Raw genomic sequence first — 25,513 nt, forward strand, 5'->3', positions numbered from 1 at the left:
TACTTATGATGTCCTTCAAAACATACAAAAATCTACAGTCAAAAATCTAGACTTGACCTATATTTAAACTATTTAATGTGTTTTAAAAAGACAAAGGCTGACAATCCTACACGTTACAATTCCATGCGACACGTCTCATGATCACTTATTGTAACATAACTAACGTAATAAGCCTTTGGATGTTCACGATGTCCCCTGAGGCTCCTGCCCATCTGCTGCAGCAGGGCTACGATTGTTAAAGCAGCAAACTGCACACAGGAACTTCCTGTACTGCTGCCTGACCTGGAAGTAGAAGAGACAACGAATAGCCAAAGTAGTCATTCATTCATTCATTTTCTCCCGCTTATCCGTAATTCGGGTCGTGGGGGCAGCAGTCTAAGCAGCCCTTCGACTGCTGCCCAATCCTCACAGCACCATCCCTGATGGTCCCTCCTGCAGGTGGTGAGCCCACGGGAAGCCAAAGTAGTCAATAAACAAAATGTAATATATACGATTGGTTGGATTGGAACAAAGTGCTGAGCGCTAACCTCTGGGTTGAGGAGACAGTGGAACAGAAAGATGAAGGCCCCCTGCTGGATGCAGATTAAATTCACTGTAAAAAACCCTATAACATCAGTTACGAAGAAGTAGGCGATCCAGGGGCAGCCGATGATAAAAAACTGAGCCAGACTTTTAAACATCACACTCATTATGAGTTTGGTGTCGTTCCTGTTACTCCTCAGCAAGTGTTGGTTTTTCACCCGTATCAGCTTTAAGATAATGATGATGATGGTGATGATGTAGAGAATCAAGATTAGCTGTATAGGAAAAAATAAATAGTTCAGTTGACTAAATAGTTGCTATAATTGCTTTTATTAAATGTTTTTTAAATTATATTTGTTACGGTCTGTAGTACTGTAGTGGATTGTAACTTACTGTAGAAATGATGTAAAAAGGAAGTAAATATATGTATCTATCTGTACAAGACATGTTTGAGGTGCAGCTGCATAAAGAAGAATAGGTGTAATACAGTCAGTTAAAAAATGTGAATTAATTAACAATAAAAACATTTCAACTTCTGGCACTATTTTATCTCTGGGTGTGATCTGAAGCAGTAGAATTCTAGACGTAACGAGGCGTATGTATAAAATGCGTAAGGAAAACTAAGCGTTATTTTAAATCATTCGGTTCGTTTTGCTCTGCGAACATCAATGGCGAATGGGAAGTGACCGTGGTATACAATTTACACCATTTCAATGCTCTCCACTTCACCTCCACGTCTACACTAACATCCTGAAACATCTCACACCTACACGTGTACTATCACTTATATATACAGTACGAACAAACACATATTTAGAGAATATTTTAACATTCACAATAACACTCATTTATTGATATTTAATGATATTAATTATTACTAAGAAGATAAGAGAATGGGCTCCATCCGGTCTCCAACACTCACATGAAAGCTGTGTAGATTCCACGATAGACTATGCCATACACGACCATCACAACCAGGGGAATTAAGTATCCGATCAAAATGAACCATTTGCAGCTAAGTCCCTCCCCCTGGCTTGAGTTGACCTTTGATAGGTTCTTCACAAAAATGAAGAATAGCACAGCTTTATTGAACATCCACATAAAAGTGGAGAGAAAAAGAAACAACAAAACACCCTCCAGGATGGGAACCAAATTCTGTGGATGAAATATCAATCAATCAATAAACAGACATATAAAGAGACAATAATAGACATAAACGTGTGTGTCTGTGTGTGTGTGATATTCACCTCCCGAGGGCATATATATGCCCGGAAATGTTTTGTGAGCAGTCTAAGAAGCAAAGTAAGTTGAAGGCTCGTGCACAGGTTTATCAGAGTCATGTTAGTCACTCTTTTGTGAGGATGACAAATGACCAAAGTCAGTATGGATAAACTCAGAAACAATATTCCTACTGCCACAGACGCTGTTTTAAAAATTGTCCAAAAATTGTACATCTGGAAAAATTAAATCAACACTTTTATATTTCTAGAACAGTTTAGTGGAAGTCTAGTATTCATTATATTCTTATACAGATAATATAGTACACATTCCCTGCTGTTCATATATCCCTTCTTCTCCTATTCAATGGATTATTTGTAAGCTTACTATTCACTGTCATCCAGAAGAAGGATTGTTGGGCATGTTGAGACTTTGAGTTACATGGCAGAAGGTTGCATGTTCATATCTCAGAACGTATAGACTGTGTTATCTGACTCTCCCTGCCCCATGCCACTCTGGCTGTCAGAATCTGTTCACTGCTCTCCTGACCTGTGTAGTTCTCCTACTCTGTGTTCGTTATTTAAGACACTTGTGTCAAACAACTGGTCTCTCTCTGATAGTACAATCTGGCCAGTTATGGACCCAGCAGATACAACAAGCATACAGGCACTCCTTCCCACCTCATCTTATGAGAGGGAGTGGCCAAGACAGACAACTGTCACACAACTCTCTGATCTCTCCTTCAGCCACCACTCGCAACCTTTGGGTAACCATGGACAATCAAGTGTCCTTTTCCTCAAAATGCAGCTGCATGATGTGTTCAACCTGCCTAGGTTCTCTCACACCACCACTTTGTTGCTTCCTCTACTGGTTTCTGGTAGCTGCACACATTAGATTCAATACACTGATGCTTGCCTTCTTCTTCTACTTTCGGCTGCTCCCATTAGGGTTCGCCAGAGCCGATCATCCGTCTCCAAACCACCCTGTCCTCTACATCTGCCTCATTCACACCAAAACACTGATGCTTGCCTAATAAGCCAAAAATGACCCAGCAAGCTCTTACATCAAACCTCTCATTACTCCTCGCACTGTGCCACACTGTCACAGCTCTTCTAGCACTGCTCAAATGGGCCCACCATCGCTCAGGGTAAGAGGTAGGTATACATCTAGACTCTTCTCTGTTCTGGCGTTTGCAATAAACTTCCTCTAGATGTCCAAACAGCTAAGTGATCTTCAAACAATTGGTTTCCTAAATCTTCCTAAAACACTTAAACTAGCACTTTATGCCCTGTTTGTTTTATGGATGTTTATTATAAAAAGATTTTTTAAATGTATAAGAGCGTCTGCTGAATGTCGTAAATGTAAATGTATCCTGGTCTCTTACCATCTGAGTGTAAGTCTGCATGATTAAAGCAAAAGTACCCAGATGATCACAAGAGCACATAGTGTGAGTTTTGTTCAACTCTGTGATGCTACAGTCATCTTCAACCCATTTGTTTTCATTCCAATACAAACAGGAGAGAACACCTTTAGGGTCCAACTCCTAGTGAAGAAAAGGTCCTAATATTAGATATGAATAAATAAAGAGAAAAGCTTTCGAATTCAAATAACTTACATCTACATGCTTGAGGGTGAAGCTGATTTGAAAAAAATCGGTAGAGAAGGTTGTAGTGAAGCCAGATATTTGGAGAAGTTTTGCTGACACCACAGGAGACATTATGGTTTTAGTTGTATGTACAAATGTATTGAAGAAGCTAGCATGCATGATGTCTGCCATGTTGGTGAAGCTCATCAAAGCAACAGCAACTACAAAAAAATGAAGGTTGAAATGACAAGATAGACGTAATCATTCCTGTTGTTTTCACCACGTCACATGATCGCTGCACCTGATTCACATTCACGCATCATTTACACATGTACATGAACTTTCTGAATATTCACCTCAGTAAAAAAAAAAAAAATGCCATCTAAACAAAGACTTTGATTTTATTTGAGTATTGTAATGAGTAATGTAACAGGTATTGTAATGAGTTTTGCTTGTCGGCTTGTACTGAGGAATTTGAATCAGAGACGTTAAAAGTAAAGATTATTACTGTACCGTTGCTTTTGTTTGGGATTCCTGTGACCTCGATATCCATAGAAGCAGTGGTTGTGGTGAGAGAGGGGATTTTACTCACACTGGAGTTTAGTTCAAGTTTAATTACCTGAACCTCTACAAAGATATTCAGATCAAGAGTCAGAGATTTGCTTTTAAGTTGTGTCCACTTTGTTTAAACTCAAATTTTATTCATTTCATAAGATTATTATCTTATCAATTAACAGCAGGAATCTTCTCCTAAAGTGAACAAATTGAACCAGGCGAACAAACTGTTTTTGTTATAATAATGTTAGTCATTACCCTTTGGACCTGATTTGAGGAATATAAGTTTGTTTTCAAGACCTGTTTAGACCTAACCCTAACCCTAACCCACAACAGAACATAGAAAACATTAAATGTTTAAACTAAGAAAATGCACCATTGTTAGAAAAAAGAGGTCATTTTGAAATTGATGGCTGCAACACGTCTTAAAAAAGTCGGGACAGGGCAACAAATTTTCTAAAAAAAAAAAAAAAAGTAAATGTTATTCAAATTAAACTGTTGGAGAAACATTTAAGGTACTAATTAGGTTAATTGGCAACATGCCAGTAACAATTATGAGCATCTAAAAGAATCAGAGTCTCTCAGAAGTAAAGATGGACAGAGCTTCACCAAACTGAGAAAGACTGTATTCTTCTTATAAGACTGTAATACTTTCAAAAATTTCAACCTGCCATCAAAAGTAGTTGCATGAAAAGAAGAAGCCATATACCAACTTCTTCTTCTTTCGGCTGCTCCCATTAGGGGTCGCCACAGCGGATCATCCATCTCCATACCACCCTGTCCTCTACATCTGCCTTTTTCACACCAACTACCTGCATGTCTTCCCTCACCACATCCATGAACCTCCTTCTTGGCCTTTCTCTTTTCCTCCTACCTGGTGGCTCCATCCTCAGCATTCTTCTACCAATATAATTCATGTCCTTCCTCTGCAGATGTCCAAACCATCTCAATCTCGCCTCCCTCACCTTGTCACCAAAACATCCTACATGCGCTGTCCCTCTAATAAACTCATTTCTAAAAGATGCCAGATACCAACATGATCTAGAAACGCCACCATCTTCTCTGGGGCAAAGCTCATGTATAATAATCTGTGGCAAAGTAAATATCTGTTCTGTGGTCAGACAACTCTAAATTCGAATTTATTTTTGGCAACCATGGGTGCTGCATCCACTGGACTAAAGAGGAGAGGGACTTTCAGCGCTCAGATCAAAAGCTGCATCTCTGCTGGTATGGGAGAACATTAGTGCCTGTGGAATGGGCAGGTTTTAAGTCTGGAAAGGCTCCATAATTGCTGAAAGTTATATCCAGGTTTTATATCAGCACATGCTCTCACCCAGACGATACCTACAAGGAATTCCTTGCATATTTCAACAGGACAGTACTGAGTATTGAGTTGAGCAGTTAGAATCAACAACTAGGACAACATTCCTCTGCAACTGGTTCCCTCAGTTCCCAGATGTTTACAGGTTGTTGTTAAAAGAAGAGGGGATGCTACACCGTGGTAAACATGGCCCTGTCCCAATTTTTTTTTTATATGTGTTGCTGCCATCAATTTAAAAAACCAAAAACTTAAAATGGTACATTTTCTCAGTTTAAACATTTGATATGTTATCTATGTTCTATTGCAAATCAAATATATGTTTTTGAGAGTTGCAAATCATTGCATTGTTTTGGAATCAGGGTTGTATAAAATATTGTTTCAGAATTAGAAGAGATTTGAATGCGGCTAGTCAGAGTTTACAGAATGCTAGCCACCACATAGCGCAGACTGGCTCCCACTGTTACAGACTTTTGCATTTCTTTGTTTGTTTACACCATTATGTGTTTGTTCATTCATTTAATCTCTCCATCCCTGTCTTTTCAGTGGTCTTTGTTGATTCATTCACAGTTACTCTCACTTCCATGTTTGATTACTGTCTGTGTTTTGTCTTTGTGAAGTACTCGTTCAGTTTTCTAGCTATTACCAAGACTAGCGTTTCATACCTCAAAGTTTCCCAGTTTTGACTCTTGTTTCTGTTTCTCCGTCTCATTTATGCCTCAGTATTGCTGTTTTCCGATTGCTGACTATACCCTATTTCACGTTTTCAAGTTTGCTTGACATTTTGGATTTGTTTTTCCAGTTTATTTAACACTGCACTTGCATCCACCTCCGGTATTGTGCATTACATGCAATACATCACACAGTATAAATAACCTGGATGCCCAATGAATATTCCATATCTTGCTCATATCATGCTGTTTTTATACCTAATTGTAGATTCATTTAGAAGCAATTGCGATTATGAACATGTTCCATACCTAAAGATTGTAGAGGGATGCTGATGGACTGGATGTCGTCTGTTTCCCTCACTAGTTTAGACACCAGTTCTTCAGTGAAGTTCAGAACATTATTTCCATACAGTATTAGATCCTGGTCAGTTGTGTTTTCTTTTACTAAACTCGTAATGTTCATCATGATGTTCAAACAATTTTCCACACTCTATATAACAGACAGGGATACACAAGATTCCAATGCACGAACGGCATATTATTATATTAACGTGCATAAATTTACCATTACAAATTAACACCAAGTAAGTCTCACTTCCTGTGGAAGCTCTTGAGATGTCTTGTTCTCGATTTGGTTCAGCAGCTCCTGTGCACACTCTACTGTTACATCATCCTAGTGCACAAAGACGTGATTTTTATCAAAAATTAATAGTAAAAAGTCATTCAGAAGGCTTTAATAAGTTCAGGCTCCAACATACCAAAGAAATATTACAATGAATCTCAGATATTTGTTAAATAAAAATCTTGAATTCGGATTGAAATACATTTCTGAGAGATTCATAGTGATAAATATAAATTTTTAATACATCCATGAAACTTTGTCTTCGTTTGGCTGCTCCCATTAGGGGTCACCACAGTGGATCATCCGTCTCCATACCCCCCTGTCCTCTACATCTGCTTCTTTCAAATCATCTACCTGCATGTCTTCCCTCACCACATCCATAAACCTCCTCCTCCTACTGATATACCCCATGTCCCTCCTTTGCACATGTCCGAACCATCTCAATCACACCTCCCTCACATTGTCTCCAAAACATCCTACATGCACTGTCCCTCTAATAAACTCATTTCTAATCCTGTCCATCGTCGTTACTCCTAACAAACATCTCAACATCTTCAGCTCTGCTACCTCCAGCTCCACCTCCTGTCTTTTACTCAATGCCACTGTCTCTAAACCAGACAACATCTCAGGTCTCACCACAGTCCTATAAACTTTCCCTTTCACTCTCACAGATACTCTTCTATCACAAATCACTCCTGCTATCACTCTTCTCAACCCAAAAGAAATATGATGTTTGCGAGGCCAGTGTCGCCACAGATAAATTTCTACTATTACCTGGCAATGTTCAGGTACTCCGAGACCCTCATGAAAGTGAGACTCTGAGAAAAAATTTACACAAGTTTTCACTGTTAAAGAACAATGGCTTGCTGGAATACATCCTTCAGTCATCCATCACTGTGTTAATGACTTAATATTTTACTTACTGGGATGTGAAATATCAGAGTTTATAACTGCCATCAGTAACAGAACAGAGACTCCTAGAAGGAAAAAACAAGAATTAATTTTATTAGATGACACCTCAGTCAGGGTGGTCATGACAGCAGAGGATCATATTTTGAAAAGCCATATCTGAGCAGGAACTGTCTAAGAACAACGATATATTAAATACTGATAGCTTGGAACGGACAGAATAAAATTCACTGGTAAATGATGATGCTGATGAGTAATCCTTCCACACACTTAAAACACACACAGAAACTTTTGCAAGTATAAAGTAATTATATTTTTATTAATACATTTCATTATTTCAACATAAAACTCTATAAAAACTATTCCCTATAAGTTGTTTGGTCGACGGTGGGAAAAAAACCCAAACTAATTAGTTATGTGGCAAATGCAATTTCGCAATAAACCGGGGGCGCCTGATTCGAACTGCTGTAAAGCGGGGGATTACTGTATTATTATTGGCAACCTGGCAGTTTTACCCCAATTGGCTAAATATTAAATTTTAACTAGTGCAGTTAAAATAACCCAGTCTGGGGAAAACTTTCAATCCAATTCATTTTATTACTACACCAATCAGGCATAACATTAAAATAATGAGAGGTGAATTAAAGAACACTGATGATCTTCATCATGGCACCTGTTAGTGGGTGGATTTATTTATTAGGCAGCAGGTGAACATTTTGTCCACAAAGTTGATGTTAGAAGCAGGAAAAATAGGCTTAAGTATTTGAGCAAATATGAGAAATTGTGAAGTCTAGACAACTGGGTCAGAGCGTCTCCAAAACTACAGCTCTTGTGGGATGTTCCTGGTCTGCAGTGTTCAGTATTTATCAAAAGTGCTCCAAGGAAGGAACAGTGCTGAACCGGCGACAGGGTCTCAGGGGACAAGGCTCATTGATGCACGTCTGGATAACTGTTTTAGCAGCAAAAGGGGACCAACATAATATTCGGCAGGTGGTCGTAATTTTATGTCTGATTGGTGTAACAATATTTGTATCTAAGAGTTAGTTAAATACATTTTAGTCTGTATTTGACAATTTGTGCATTTTTTCTCCTTTCCGGCATCTCAAACATTTTATTTCTATAAATGAAACCACCTGCCACCTGCCGAATAGTTTGTATCCCTATTTAATAACCACACTGTCTATACTGTCTCACATTGTCTGTATTGTCTTGTATTGTCTTGTATAGTCTGTTCTTGTCTTGTCTTGTCTGTTTTGTCTTGTATAGGTTTAATTTATGTCTGTACTTTTGAGAGTCACTAACAGCTGGAACCAAATTCCTTGTGTGTGTCAACACACTTGGCCAATAAACCTGATTCTGATTCTGATTCTGATAAAAAACTTGTTATTTTTGAAAATGTTACAGAAGAATTCTACATATTAAATCAGAGACAACCTTTTAGACAAAAAAGAGCTGTTGATTGCCAGGTTTTAGCTGCAATAACAAAATGAACCGTGACAAAGTCCAGGAGAACTACAGCAGGTTCTCCAGGGTGTTCAGAGTTCAGAGTTCTTATAAAACACACAACATTTAATTTCATAATATTTAAAAGGAGTATTTACTTTACAGTTTTTATTACAGAATGTCTAAATAACTGCTCATTTATTTACAGTAAATATTCATACACTGAAATGGTCCCCTGGTGGTCTAGTGGTTAAGATGCAGCGCTCCCACCGCTGCGACCCGGGTTCGATTCCCGGTCAGGGAACCATCCCCAGCCACTCTTAGTGCCGGTCCCAAGCCCGGATAAATTGGGGAGGGTTGCATTAGGAAGGGCATCCAGCGTAAAACATGTGCCAAATCAAAAACGTGCGGAGGATCCGCTGTGGCGACCCCTAACGGGAGAAGCCGAAAAGAAAGTTTTATTCATACACTGAAATACTGCACTACTTATTTTGTATATTTTATTTCATAAAACTAAACCCTATTCTAATAAAAAAGAGTAAAAGCAGTGTTCATACGCTCTCACCCAACACCTCACCCGCCAATAAATCTACTTACTTTTCAATAAAAACGTCATTATCTCCATTTTTGTTGAATAGATTCTCCTGACATTGTGTTAAAAATGTACATCAAGCTTGTTTATTATAGATCCAGAGACTAAATACTCTTTGTGTACATATCTTTATATCTAAATCATTTGCATTTTGCGCTGGAAGTCCTGAAGTAAAATGGCCAAAGGGCTCTAATCAACATGGCTTTAAAGAGAAATAGCTGCAGGGTCAAACAGACATTTTCATAACATATCATTCAAAAAAGTGTCCTTTTGTCATATATAATATGCCATTAAAAGAAAAACATGAAAGAATAAAATCCTCCAGTACACCCGATAACAGCACACAAAGACCCCGAAAAGTGGCATTGTGTTTGTAATATTATATCTGAAGCTATTAACATGGTATCTTCATAACATTCCCCATGTGAACAGCAAACTGCACTGGACAGATAACAGAGATGCAATTAATAAGTATCATCCGCAAACATCATAGTCTACTGAGACTCCTGTCTGACCTCGTCTGTCAACCTGTCCATCACCACTGCAAACAGAAAAGGGCTCAGAGCCGATCCTTGATGGATTTCAACCTCCAGCTTTAAAATGTCGTTCCTACTGCACACTTCATTGCTGTCACACTGTCCTCATACATGTCCTGCACCACCCTCACATGCTTCTCTGACACACCTGACTTCCTCATACAATACCACAACTCCTCTCTTCACCCTGTCGTACGCTTTCTCTAAATCCACAAACACACAATGCAGCTCCTTCTGTCCTTCTCTATACTTCTCCATCAACGTCCTCAAAGCAAATAAGGCATCTGTGGTGGTCTTCCTCTGCATGAAACCATACTGTTGCTCACAGATGGTCAGCTCTTCTCTCAGCCTGGCTTCCACTACTCTTTCCCATAACTTCATTAAGACTGATCAACTTTATTCCCCTGTAGTTACTGTTAGTTGCTTAAAAAACTCCATCCATCTTCTCAACACACTCTCCTCACTAGTCAACACATTTACATCTCCATCCTTTATTGCTTTAACTTGCAGTACATTCTTCCCAGCTCGGTCCCTCTGCCTGGCCAATCGGTACAAGTACTTTTCTCCTTCCTTAGTGTCCAACCTCTCATACAGCTCCCCATATGCCTTCTCCTTGGCTTTCATGCACTTCCTCATTCCACCTCTTTGTCTTCCTTTCTATTTCCAGATGTCACACCAAGTACCTGTCTCCCTTATCACTTCTGCAGTAGTTTCCCAATCACCCAACACCTCTTAACCACCACGAGCCCCTGTCTGACCTCTTCCCTGAACGTCACACTACAGTCTTCCTCCTTCAGTTTCCACCATCTTATTCTTCTTTCAGTCCTCACTCTCCTCCTGTGACTACTAAGTTTAAAAATCCTTGAGCTAACCAACAACATCACAGCCTTCGAGACATTAGTCATCATCGCAACAACAAGGAAAGCAAAATGCCTTGAAAACACACACAAACAAACACACATTGCCTCTCTGTCTGCTCATGTTATGACCTGATATCACCATGGAAACACCTCTCATCCTTAGCGACAATTTTCAGCTTTCAGCAATTGCTCTGGAATTATCCTGAAAAACAGAAATAATTTTTTTTTTGAGAAATTAATAAAATATCAAGAGGATGATGAACGGCCCGGAGTTACCAACCACTTCAATGCTACAGCTTTTTACTGCTTAAAGGCATCGGCACATTTCAAAATTCACTGCAAAACTCCGAAGTGGCATCAATCGACTCAAAAAACACTTTTTTTAACCCTAATGTGGCATCAATAGACTGCAACAAGGCATCATTTGTGCCTAAAGTGGCATCATTAGATTGTAAGTTCTGGTTCAACAAAGTGGCATTGGTAGATGGCAACCTAGCAGAAGACTCCACAGTGGCATCATTAAAAAACTGGCATTTGACAAGAGCACTCCTTTGTAAAACCTTCAGACTCCACAGTGGCAACAAAAGCCTCCTGTGTGGCACCTGTAGAGTCCAGACTGGCAGCAGGAGCTCCCACGGTGGTATGTTGAACCTTAAAAGGAGAATACAGACTGGCAGCTTTAGGCTCTACAGTGAGGTCCTGGTGTTAAACCCCTGCTTTGGCTCATGACGTTCTTCCTCCAGATCTCCTGCAGAGCCCTGAGGAAGCTCCAACTTCACTACATTGCATGTGGATAAGCTCGAATTAAGACCTTGTTCGAAACAAAATTATAATTTTTTTTTCTATTCCTATTCTTCCATGTTTGGGACGAAAAAAAAAAAAAAATCTGATTGATCAAAAAAACACACGATTGTAAATCTGATTGGACAAACCTGCTGTCAGTTTAAACACGACTGCTGGTGAGGAAAAAACTTAATAAAATAATATATAATAATGACATTTTCTCTTTTTCTCTGTCTCAATTGCAAAGCACTTTATAAAGTTAATTAGTTAAATTAATTAGTTAAAAAAAAAAAAAATCATAAAAAAAGAAATTGTAAATATAAATAAAATAAGAAAAGAGACACCCTTTTAAAATGCCAGTGTAGAACAAATGTATAAATGTATGAGGGATACATTAATTATCAATAATTAAAAATAATAATAACATAACAATAATAATAATATTCCTATGTTAATAACTCCAATAAACCCATGTTTAAAGTAATATATAAGTCAAGAACTCAGAGTGAAATGGGATACACCAATAAAACACTTTATTACAGCTTCCATGCGTATTAAACAGAGAACCTGATCATACACAGAAATTCATAAGGGCAAGGTGAACAGAAGTAGCTGTACATGTTAAAAATGACCAGAAGGGGGCGGTAGATACATTTGCACTCAGATATGTCAGCAGATCCTTATGATGCCCCTCACTAAAAGATCCCACTTACCCAAAAACATTACAGAAACATTCGTGTTAAAGTTTCTACAGACAAAAATCTAGACTTTATCTTTATTCATACTATTTAATAAGTATTTACAAAAGACAGAAAACCCGACAAGCCTACACACACAAACTGACATGGGATCTCATGATCCCGACCTAATCTTTCATATTTAATAATGTGAAAATGAAAGATTGATTATTGCTACTTAAATCACTGATGTCATATAAAACAGTGCTTCTCTCAGTGAGTAAACTGGATATTCATAAGTTACACCCTTTACTCAGAGTTAATAATGGTATTCCTCTTGCCAGTGTCACTACACCTTCAGTCGTTTTACTGCCAGCAGCTCTTCAAGAACATGATGTAGTTGTAGGCAACTGTCTGAGTTTTGGTCTGAGCTTAGGTGTATTAGAGTCTTGGGCTTTCCCCATAACAGAGATGTAAGTGTCCAGGTGATAAAGCAGAAATCGAAAAATTTTAACTTTGCAAATCCTAAGAACAAGAAATCCTTTATGGTCCTTGAAGTAGGCTTATCCAATTGAGAATTAATTATATAATTAATAAAGTCATTTAAGGCTCAGCAGTAGCAGCTTGGTGGTGTAGAGATTTGAACTCATGACCTTCTGATCAAGTATCCAACATCTTAACCACTGAGCTACCACTTTCCAAATGTGCTCTTGAAACCAGGGATGGGAGCACACATTGCTAGGTTGGACTCTGTACTGGTGGGATGAAGAGTGAAATCTGCATGTACCAAACTAAATGTACCAAAGTCTCATATTAAGCAGAGTAAAAATACTTGATTCACACAAGGCACCTCCTGAACAGCAAATTCACTATATCCCAATAATCAGGCGGATGTTATAAAGGTACCGTGATTGGGAAAAAAGTAATAGTGAAGGCAATTACGAGCCATTAGTGAGACTAGTTTAAAGCGCTACCTGAAATTCACAATAGTAAGAATTCCTTCATGGTCAATGGAGCAGGCTTCTCTTGTTTACACACCTGTGCATTTGCAGGCTAAGGACCTTGATCCAGGTCCCAGCAGTAAATTCTTGAAATTGCTAGGATTCAGACTCAAAACTGATCAAAAGGCCAACAACTTAAGATTTGTGCTCCCACTTCCCATCATGACTTCCTTCTGGATTTCAAATATACTTTTATAATCAGAGAATAATAAAGTAATTAATGAAAGTACTGCACCAGTCATGGGTCCAAGCCCGGCTGCAAAAGCAGGGGGTGGGCATTAGGCTAGAAGGAACCGGCAAGTAAGCCATCAGGCTCTTGACACCCAATGTGCCTCATGGAGCAGGAGGAAAAAATAAATAAAAAAATAGTCCTGTGCATGTTCACATTGTCTATTGAGGCTCCTGACCATCTGCTGCAGCAGGACTATGATTGTTGAAGCAGCAAATTGCACACAGGAGCTTCCTATACTGCTGCCTGATCTGAAGGTAAAATAGACAGCAAGCCAAAGTTGTCAATAAACAAAAAAATTATAGGTTGGATCCAAACAAAGTGCTGAGTGCTAACCTCTGAGTTGAAGACACAGTGGCTCAAGAAGATGAAGGTCCCCTGCTGGATGCAGATGAACCCCAAGACATAAAACACCAAACCATTAGTTGGGATGAAGAGAATGATCCAGGGGCAGCCGATAATAAAAAAATTAGCCATGCTTTTAAACATAACACTCATTATGAGTTTGATGTCGTTGCTGTTACTCCTCTGTAAGTTCCGAGTTTTTATCCGTATCAGATTTAAGATTATGATGATGATGGAGATGATAAAGAGGATTGAGATTGACTATATGGGAGGAAGTAGTTCAGATGACAAACTAAATAGTTGCTATAATTGCTTTTATTATATATATATATATATATGTGTGTGTGTGTGTGTGTAATTTTTTGCAGTATATAGTACTTACTGCGTGAATGATGTAAAAAGGAATAAAATATATAAATGTATCTTCTCTGGACATCTTTGTCACGCAGCTGCGTAGAGAAGAATAGATGTAAAACAAATTAGATGAAAAGATTAAATTTTTTATAAGATGACAACCTCAGGCTCCATCTCATAGCTCTTCAACTTTTGCCACAGCACCCCAGTGTTTCTCGGGATATCCCAGTGCTTGCCATGGTTTTCTGACACAATGTCGTCTTGGGCTAAGGTTAGGGTTAGGGTTATATGAGTTACTTTGTTTGCCACCATTCCGTTCCAGGAAACAAAAATATGCTAACAACAACCCAGGATTGTTGAGTAGTAAGAATCCTGTATCAGGCAAGAATGGGACAACATTCCTTTCCTAAAACTCAAGCAACTGGTTTCCTCAGTTCCCAGACATTTACAGACTGTTGTTAAAAGAAGAGGAGATGCTACTCTGTGGTAAACATGAGCCTGGCCTAACCTTTTTGAGTCATGTTGCTGCCATCAATTTCAAAGTTACCTTATTTCATTTTTAAAATGGTGAATTTTCTCAGTTTAAACATTAGATGTTTTCTATGTTCTACTGTGAATAGAATTATTCCAAATATTTTGGAATTGGGGTTGTATTACTAATAAAATTAGGCAATAGGCTCCACAATGTGTTCAAGACTCACATAAAACCTGGGTGGATTCTACCATAGGCTAGGGCATACACAACCACCAAACCAATAGGAAGCAAGAATCCAATCGCAATTAGCCACTTCCAGCTAAGCCCCTCCCCCTGGTTTGATCTGAAGTTTGATAGGTTCTTCACAAAAATGAAAATCAGCGCAGCTTCAATGAACATCCACACAGCGGCTGAGAAATAGAAAAACAACAGAACACCCTCGAAGACTGCAAACAAATTCTGTGGAAAGATTTAATATAAAAAAACAAATGAACTGATAAATTAGTAAATAAATACAGAAAAAAAACTCACAGACAAATGCATACACAAATATGTGTGTCTGTGTCTGTGTGTGTGTGTGTGTGTGTGTGTGTGTGTGTGTGTGTGTGTGTGTGTGTGTTTGTGTGTGTGACATTCACCTGTCGAGGGCATATATCTGCCTGGAAATGTACTGTGAGCAGGGAAAAAAGCATAGCCAGGAAAAGGCTAATACACAGGTTTATCAGAACCAGGTTGGTCACTTTCTTGTGAGGACGACAAATGGCGAAAGTCAATATAGATAAACTCAGAGGCATCATTCCTAGTGCTGCAGACACGGTGATAAAAATTGTCCAAATAGTGTAATTCTGGAAACAGAAATTATGTCTCTATTATTAACACTGTTATGTTCCTAAAACAGCTTACTGGCGGTCTAGGATATATAATATTCACATACAGATAATACAGAGTCTTAAGACACTCCCTGCTGTTCATTTTCCCCTTCTACTTGTGTAATAGAATGATTTATAAACTCCCTATGCACTGACATCCAGTGTCATCCAGTCTGATTAAATCAGCAAGTGCACCTGCTTTTCATCAAATGGCAAACCCTAATCCTTCAGTCACTCATTGGCAGTGCAACATTTCTTGTTTTAAGAGGGACTAGCGATTGATTCTACTCTTTTCAGGAGCTACCGATAGCATCATGCCCAGTCCAGCTCCCCCCGCCTGTGCCACCCAGCACAGCGCTTGATTTATATTCTGGGGATCCAGGTGTGACGTTGGCCTCACGTCTCGCACACAACAACAGGCAAGTGTTCTAAACATGACAGCCAGGCGGGCGTTTGAATGGACAGCGCCATTTCAGCACCTGTATTATGGAAAGCTACGCTGCACATGGCAAGGGGGCAGAGCGACATAACAAGGCATGGCTGGAGCCTAATGAGGACAGCTGCAACTGTTTACCCTCATTGAGAAGATTGAAGAGTATAAAAGGAGCCACGAAGGAAGACAGGTTGGAGAATGTCTGGCTCCCGGACTAATTCATGGATTATCTCTCCTTTTTCGACAGGAAGCAGCGACGGCAGTGAGAGCCTGCTTCTACCACCATCTAGAGGTCCCTATGTGCCGAGGACACTGAGCACCCACCCATACTCACAGGACGAGGTCTCCAAACAACTCAGAAACGAAGTGACTCTGCAATGACTTCCGCAAGCTCAACCAGGTCTGGGAATTTGACAGCTACCCGCTACCCAGAGTGGACGATCTGGTCGAACGATTGGGAAGGGCCAGAATTATTTCCACCTTTGACCCCAGAGGCCAGGGCTGAAACAGCATTCAGCACTGCTAATGGTCATTGGCAGTTCTTGGTCCTCCAGTTCAGCCTCCACGGAGCACCAGCCATGTATGGAGTCATGGATATAGTTCTGCGGCCACACCAGCACTTCGCAGCTGCCTACCTGGAACACATGGTCATCCATGCCAGAACATGGACAACCTACCTCCACCATCTACGCAAGGTGTTGGGAGAAATCAGGAAGGCAGCAAACCCATGGAAATGCCACTTGGGCCTATTAAAGCCGCAAAAAAAAGAAGATTGAAGCGGTGAAGGAATACCCCCGCACCCACATCAAAGAAACAGGTACCTGCTTTCTTAGGGTAGGCAAGCTATTCTCAATCTAACCATTCAAGGTTTTTGGAAAGTAAACCCAGTTATATACTATTTACAATTACCTTGCTTCATAAAAATTAATCCCACTTTTCACATCTTGCTTAACCCCTTTCTCTCCTGTGTCTTCTCACCTACAAGTAGACCTCCACGCATCATCGGGGGTCAGCCCGCCTCCACAGCCTGCAGAATACTTGACTCACACCAGGTATACAGAGGGCTTTATTATATGGTTTACTCGACAGCTATGGTCTGGGATTATAATCACATTGCAGCCTCTTTCTCTATAGACTCACCTCCTTGTCTGTGCCTTTAATTTGGATTCCTAAGGCTACTCATGATTGATTGATTTTCCTGCATTTTATCAGGTTACTCATATAACTCTAATTGTTAAAAAATAGAAAAAAACAAGCCCACTAACTAAGCATTGAAAGAGACTCCTACCTCTGAACCACACAAAGCTAAACACTACCTCATTTTGTATGGCTGCTTCTTGGAATATTGGGCCTAAAGTATTTGGTCTCTTACCAGTGTGTAAGTCTGCATGATGATAGCAAAAGTACCCAAACGATCACAAGAGCACACAGTGTGTGTTCTGTGCATCTCTATGATGCTACAGCCATCTTCAACCCATTGTAATTTATTCCAGTACACACAGGAGAGAACACCTTTAGGGTCCAACTCCTAGTTAAGAAAAATAAAAAAATACAAAGTTCTGAATATTAGTTATTAATCAATAAAAAGAAAAGCATTAGAATTTAAATAGCTTACATCTACATGTTTGAGAGTGAAGGTGACTTGGGGGTGAGAGAATTCAGTAGTGAAGCCAGACGCTTTGGGAAGTGTTACTGACACCACAGAAGACATTATTTTTTTTGTCGTATATACAAACGTTTTGAAGAAGCTAGCACTCAGGATGGCTGTCATGTTGGTGTAGCTCATCAAGGCAACAGCACCTACAAAAAAATGGAAGGTTAAAACTACAACATAAACTTGATCATTCTTGAATTTGTTGTTTGCACCATGCCACTTGATCTTTATGCCTGATTCACATTCACAGACAATTAGTACATGTACATGAACTTTCTAAATATTCACCCAAGATCAGTTAAAAAAGATTCACAAATGTTCCATCTGAACAGACAAGCATTTTATTTGGGATGTGTAAAGATTATTGTAAAGATAATTACTTTACCGTTGCTATTGTTCGGGATTCCTGTAAACTCCATGTCCATAGAAGAAGTGGTTGTGGTAAGATAGGGAATTCTACTCACAGTGGAGTTTAGTTCAAGCTCAATTACCTGAATCTCTACAAAGATAGTCAGATGAAGAGTCAGAGATTAAATTTTACGCTCTGTCTTCTATGTTTAAACTCTAATGTAGTTTCATAAGATTATGTTGTTTGGTTAAAAGCAGGATTCTGCTCTTCAATTGAACACCATGAACTAGGCAAACAGACCGTCTTTGAAAACAATGTTAGTTATTACCCCTTGGACCTGGTTTCAGAAATAAAGGTTTGGTTTTAAAGACCTGTTTTGAACACAGGAAATTAAGTAAAATGTGTTTATAAAGGCAAATTATACAATGTAATTAAAATATAAAACATTGATAAAAAATATTTTAAGACTTGAAAGCAGCTAATCGGAAAACTCTAAACTTTCTTTCGGCTTCTCCCATTAGGGGGCGCCACAGCGGATCATCCGTATTCATAATCCGCACGTTTGATTTGGCACGTTTTCACACTGGATGCCCTTCCCAACCCTCCCCATTTATCCGGGCTTGGGACCGGCACTAACAGTGGCTGGGGTTGGTTCCCTGAACAGGGATCGAACCTGGGCCGCAGCGGTGAGAGCGCCGCAGCCTAACCACTAGACCACCAGGGACAGCTAATCGGAAAACTCTAAATACTGAAAACTCTCCTGCCAACAAATTGATCTTTAATTGTAAACATGCCCTTTAAATGTATAGAGTTGCTCTCTATGGAACTTCTGTTTCCTCAGACATGGATCTTCTACTAAGGGCTCACAAGCTTCATGAGGTTCTGAGACCAAGTAAATTTTAACTGCCTTCAATGCAGAGTAAAGCTAAACTTAGTATAGAAAACGATTGCTCATGCTCTGGCTTCATGCCATTTAGAGTTAAAATGACCCTACATGGCCAGATGCTATACTTGACACTAGCGCACCACTTTCTGCATTGTAAGTAGACATTTTTTTAAATCAAGCCAAAATGAAGGTAAATGTTAACTATGTTGTGCTCCCACAATTTAACTAGCAGACGGTGGGGGATTCCAAACTTTAGGGCTGACATGGTTGGCTTTTGTCTTCATGGGACAGCATGAAGACATAGGACCTTGGTCATGGGACCTTGGTCATAGGACCTTGGTCATGGGGTAGACATGTTGCGTGCTTCCATCGCCATTGACATCCCATTCAGAATTGTTGTCATCAGCAATGATCCTTTATTAATTGAGGAGATGGAAGGCAGGGAGGTGCAAAAATCGGAAAGCAGTTTGTTGTTTATGGAATTCCTATCTCCAGCACTTCGAGGAAAGGTCAAGTTTGGAGATTGGGCTGCACATTGTTAATTAAGCATTTCATAGACACAGAAAATGCGAGCAAATCCACATTCCCCTCATCAAACCTCTCAAGCTGTCATTTGTTTGAGGATTCAATAAAAAAAAATGTGGAATGTTGGCATCATAGAACCGGCCTCTATTGTGATTGCTAAGCTAATTAGATCATCTGATTTGCACATGGTTGTCGTCTAGAACATTTATGTGTTAAAACTTCACTTGTTGTCCATAAACAAATGTATGCTGAGCATATGAAAAATGACAAGCTTTTTAACGAGAGTAAACAATTTAATGAGAGTTATTTGGGTCAAAGTGTTACAACTTGCATCCACCTCATTACATTCAATACATCACACAGCATAAATAACCTGGATGTCCAATTATTATTCATATCTTGCTCATATCATGCTGTTCTGATCCTGATAGCTGATTGCACTTTGCCTGTTTATTCCTTTTGTACCCGATTGTAGATTAATTTTGTAGTAATAGCGATTATGAACATGTTTCATACCTAAAGTTTGTAGAGAGATGTTGACGGACTGGATGTTGTCTGTTTTCCTCACTAGTTTAGACACCAGTGTCTCAGTGAAGATCAGAACATCATTTCCATACAGTATTAGATCCTGGTCAGTAGTGTTGTCTTTTACAAAACGCATACTGTTCATCATGATGTTCAAATAATTTTCCACAGTCTATATAACAGTCAATGTAAAATCCATGATATACACCAGAATTAAAATGCATTATCTTAATATTAACATAACTTAAATTCGCCATTAAGACACCAAATTAGTCTCACTTCCTGTGGAAGCTCCTGAGATGTCTTGTTCTCAATTTGGTTCAGCAGCTCCTGTGCACACTCTGCTATTTCATCCTAGTGCACAAAGACATGATTTTTGTTTTTCTCAAGCTTTAACATACCAAAGAAATTCTGGTTTCTGAAAAAAATTCATAATGAATATTACTTTCTAATACTTTTATAAAACAATACAGACACTCCCCACTTTACGAACTTTCACTTTACCAACTTTCGGATACAAACAAACCTGTCCTGGAAGTAAAATTTGTTGAGTCGAAAAAATTCTAAAAGGAGTAGAGTCGCCGCGAGCTAGTCGCCAACCGTAACGAGTCTACACGATCCGCACTGAACTCGGGCCAATGTTTTTTTTCAAAGTGTATTTTTTAATACAGATTTTTTTTTTTTTATTACTTAATACAAAATATTGTATAAAATATTCTGATTTGTTTTAGTATATGTTATTGTTTATTTGATGGTATTTTTTAGCTCTTACATCATTAGGAAGATCTGCATAGTCAATAACGAACTAAGTTTTACGAACTCACGAACAAATTCATGCTACGAACGTTCGGAACGTAACATGTTCGTAAGGTGGGGAGCGTCTGTACACAAAACATATGATGTTTGCGTAGCCAGTGTCTCCACATGGAAAGTTGTACTATTACCTGCCAATGTTCAGGTGTTGTGAGACCCTCATCTGAGGAAAAAGTTGCACAAGGTTTTCGCAATGTTAAAGAACAATGGCTTGCTGGAGTACATCCTTCAGTCATCCATCATTGTGTTCATGACTTTATGTTTTACTCACCAAATTGTGTATCACAAGTTATAACTGCCATCAGTAACAGAACAGAGATTCCTAGAAGGAAGAAACAAGAATTCTTTTAATTACTTCACCACACCTCAGTCAGCATGGTTATCCCATCCCAACAATGGACTCTTTTCTCTGATGCTTTCAGGGAAGAGCTTCGGCTCATTGAAAGCAAACACAAAGAAATGAGGAGGAGCTTCGTTCCGCAGGCCATGCAGAGTTTAAACCAGGAAACACCCAGGAACTTGTACTGGACCTCTCTCTCTGTCTTCACTTTATTTCTGCACATTTTTTTTTGCACTATTATATGACACCTTAACGCTGGACTGTCACTTCAACTCTGAACTTGCACAGTAGAGTGTCACTTTATACCACACCATACTGCACATGGACATTTAAAGACAATCACTAAATCACTTTAAGTTGTACTGTCAATATCTGCCATGTCAACATATACCTACAGAAGTTATATACAGTGTCTATACAGTGATCTAATGGTGTAGTGTGATGGTGGATGGAAAAAAGCTGTCACTGAACCTGCTGGTTCTGGTGCGTATGTTCCTGTATCTCCTTCTTGACGGAAGGCGATTAAACAGCATGTCAAGTCAAGTAAAGTTTATTTCTATTGCGCTTTTCACAACAGACATTGTCTCAAACCAGCTTTACAGAAATCAACAGTCAAGGTGAATGTTGTGCATGAGGAAAAAACCTTGAAAGGAACCAGACTCAAAAGGGGAACCCATCCTCATTTGGATGACATCAAGACTGTGATTATAGTCTTTAAACACTACAGAGCACTGGGGAGTGAGAACTAACATGAGCACTGGAGTGTGTGATTATAAGTAATGTTCTTTCTACAGTCTTTTACAGTCTTAATGGTTATAAAACTGGGAGCTACTGAGCAACTCATAAAATAGCTCAACACTTGCGATCATCACAGATCCAGCACCAGCTTCTTCATGCCAGAGCCTTTAAACACTCCAGGAGGTCCAATGTCAAAACTCCACACATGAAGTGGGATCCAGCTGGCACTGGTACGTCTCTGGGTGGAACGGGACGTTTGGGAGTTCCACATCTATTTCTTTAAAGGTCCATAGTCTTCATGAGGTGGACGTGACTGGAGCTGGCCAAACCTCAGGATGCCTCGGGATGGGGAGAGAAAGAGAAGCAGATATATGTATATACATATATCTTCTATACTTTATACTTTTTAATTTATTTACTTCATTTTTTTATTCTTAGATTCTATTCCTTTTTTCAAGCTTAAATGTTGGACAGCATTTATCTGCATCTTGTACTCTGTATTTATGTGACTAATAAGATTTTTACTTGAACTAATGACATCAATGCTGAAGATACAGGAGAGGACTATAAAAAAAATACAAACAAAAAACATATCTGAACAATGCTATATTAAATACTTATAGCATGGAATGAGCTAATTTAATTTCACTAGTAAATGATGATGATTTTAATTATTATTGGCAACTTGATAAAGAAATGTAAAGAATGCAAATAAAATTTGTATCAGAGAGTAATACATTTTAGTGTGTATTTGATCATTTGTGCATTTTTTTCTTCATTAAATCTCAAACATTTCATTTCTTACATATTAAATCAGTGACAATTTCTCAGACAAAAAAAAGATCTGCCAGGTTTTAGCTGCAATAACATAATCAACAAACACCAAACACCTCACCTGCCAATAAATGTACTTACTTTTTAATAAAAACGTAACTATTTCCATTTTGTTGAGTAAATTCTCCTTTTCCTGAACTGAAAATTCACCACAAGCTTGTTTTTAAAGATTGAGACTCTAAATAATCGTTGTGTACGTATCTTTAAATCTAAATAATTTGCATGTTGAACCTGAAAGTCCTGATGCAAAATGCCCGAAGGGCATTATACAGAATCTAAACAAGATGGCTTTGAGGAGAAATAGCCGCAGGGCCAAACAGTGTCCCTTTAATCATATATATATATATATATATATATATATATATATATATATATATATATATATATATATATATATATATATATATATATATTCCACCATAAACAAAATCCCCTAGTAAACCTCGCAACAGCACACAAAGACCCCAAAAAGTGCCAATGTGTGTGTAGTTTTATAAATGAAGCCATTACCATGGTACCTTTAACATTCACCTGATTATAGTGATATTTTGAATTGGCTGTTCAGGAGGTGCTTTGTGTGAAAACAGTATTAGAGACACTGTAATGATTAAAATTTTTCACTTCACCGAATATGAGACTGTGGTACGTTTTGTTATGCAGATGTCGCTCTGTCTCTGGGAAATCCAAAAAAGCAATAAGTGTAACGTTTTTACAGCAGTACAGATTTCAGCCTTACAACCATCTTAAAGAAGCTGGGATGGGACACAGCTGTAACAGTTGAAGAAGTTCAACCTAGTCAAGTCAAGTCAAGTCAAGTTTATTTGTATAGCGCTTTTCACAACAGACATTGTCTCAAAGCAGCTTTACAGAAAACAACAGTGAAGGTGAATGGTGTGCGTTTGTCCCTGATGAGCAAGCCTTGGCGACAGTGGCAAGGAAAAACTCCCTTAGATGATATGAGGAAGAAACCTTGAGAGGAACCAGACTCAAAGGGGAACCCATCCTCATATGGGTGACATCAAGAGTTTGATCATAAATCTTTCAACAATACAGAACAATTTGTGATCATCATAGGTCCAGCATCAGCTTCACCATGCCAGGGCCTTTAAACACTCGGCATCTACTTCTCCATGATCATCCATAGGTCCATAATCTTCATGAGGTGGGACGTGACTGGAGCTGGCCAAACCTCAGGATGCCTCGGGATAGGGAGAGAAAGAGAAGCAGTAGAGAGGAATCAGCGTAGCTGCTGTTCATGATATTAACAGCACAAGTTGATAATGTGCATGTGATCATATATTCTGGAGCACAAGGTTGTGATGTGATGTGTGTGATGTGTGTTATGTGTAGGCTTTGCTAAAAAGATATGTTTTTAATCTACACTTAAACTGGGAGAGTGTGTCTGAACCCCGAACACTGTCAGGAAGACTATTCCAGAGTTTAGGAGCTAAATGTGAAAATGCTCTACCACCTTTAGTGGACTTTGCTATTCTAGGAACTACTAGAAGCCCAGAGTTTTGAGATCTCAGGGAGCGTGACGGATTGTAGCGTGTTAAAAGACTGGATAGATACATGGGAGCCAAACCATTTAGTGCTTTATAAGTGAGGTCTTGGTACCAAAGTAATAATGGTGCACTTCTAATCCTCCATCATTGAGTCCATACTCATCCCATCTGCTGCCACTGATAAAAAAAAAAGGTGAGAAGGTGATTGGCTGCGATCTTCCACTTCTACAAGACCTGTTCACCTCCAGGACACTAAAGCTGGCAACTAAGATTGTGAATGACCCCTTTCACCCTGGACACATACTTTGTACTACACAGAAAGATCTGGTGTACCAGCCTGTAAGTGTGCACGAGCGCAGACCTCCTTGATGGGTTATGTATGAAACCACCGAGGTGTTGCTCGAACGGATCAGCACGTGGTGATCTCTGAGGTCCTTGAGACTTGCTTCAATGCTGGATGCAGGCCAGCATCTCTAGGCAATTCAGTCACTCATGACTGCTCCCTAACCCATGGGGGATACATCTGTGGTTAGCGTTATGTGACCGGGAACTCCCAGCAAGGGGCCCTGAGATAGAAACCCAGGATCTCTCCAAACATCTAAGGCACTCTGGCATCGCCATGTGACCTTTAGGGGGTTGCCCTTCTGTGAGAACCCATGGGTCCTGCACCACCACTGAAGGGGTCTCATGTACAGAAGGTATTCTCATGCTGGAACAGGTTTGGGTCTCCTAGCTAAAGTGAAGGGAAATTGTCATGCTACCACAGCCAAAGTCATCATTAAAAATTGTGTGCCCCCAACTCTTTGTAAGAGTTTAAGGAAGAACCACATATTAAAAAAAAAAATTGGCCAAGTAAAGTAGATTTGGGAAAGTGCTGCATGAATAAATGGTATTCTTATATTTATATTATAAAGCTAAATGTTAGAAAACAGAATTAAAAACCATGCAATTCAAAAATTAGTTATGACCCAAGAGATAATATAAGTGCAGATGCTGACAATGACCAAGGGGGGGCAGTACATACATTTACATCTAACATTTCAGTTCCTCAGTTCCTCTTTTAACCAAAGCAGGAGTAGAGAGGAGTGCAAGTGGTTCACACACACACACACACACACACACACACACACACACACACACACACACACACACACACACACACACACACACACACACATTCACTTTATTAGGATTCATGCAGGGATCCGATCAGCAAATCAGATGGCAGGAGGGCGGTGCGTACAATTCATGCAGGTACACACTTTTCATGCCCACATGAAGGAACTGGGGTTAAGGCTGAATTCCAAAAAGAGTGTGCTTTCTTCATTACAGAGAACCACCTATCTA

General features: G+C 39.2%; 1 protein-coding gene across 1 annotated transcript in view; it reads right to left on the reverse strand.

The window, feature by feature from the left end:
- Positions 1–12,715: 12,715 nt before the first annotated feature.
- LOC310715893 (adhesion G protein-coupled receptor E1-like) overlaps positions 12,716–25,513 on the reverse strand; it is a 31,069-nt gene continuing 18,271 nt past the window's right edge. The window contains exons 5-13 of the mRNA XM_083522600.1: positions 19,928–20,108; positions 18,037–18,150; positions 17,613–17,797; positions 17,370–17,525; positions 15,334–15,540; positions 14,922–15,154; positions 14,249–14,315; positions 13,858–14,127; positions 12,716–13,772 (exon numbers count right to left, since the gene is read on the reverse strand). Of these exons, the coding sequence (XP_083378726.1) occupies positions 13,683–13,772; positions 13,858–14,127; positions 14,249–14,315; positions 14,922–15,154; positions 15,334–15,540; positions 17,370–17,525; positions 17,613–17,797; positions 18,037–18,150; positions 19,928–20,108 (1,503 nt within the window). The 3' untranslated portion in view covers positions 12,716–13,682. The remainder of the gene's footprint in view (positions 13,773–13,857; positions 14,128–14,248; positions 14,316–14,921; positions 15,155–15,333; positions 15,541–17,369; positions 17,526–17,612; positions 17,798–18,036; positions 18,151–19,927; positions 20,109–25,513) is intronic.

The sequence above is a fragment of the Silurus aristotelis genome, assembly GCF_946808225.1.
Source record: "Silurus aristotelis genome assembly, chromosome: 20".
Lineage (NCBI taxonomy): Eukaryota > Metazoa > Chordata > Actinopteri > Siluriformes > Siluridae > Silurus > Silurus aristotelis.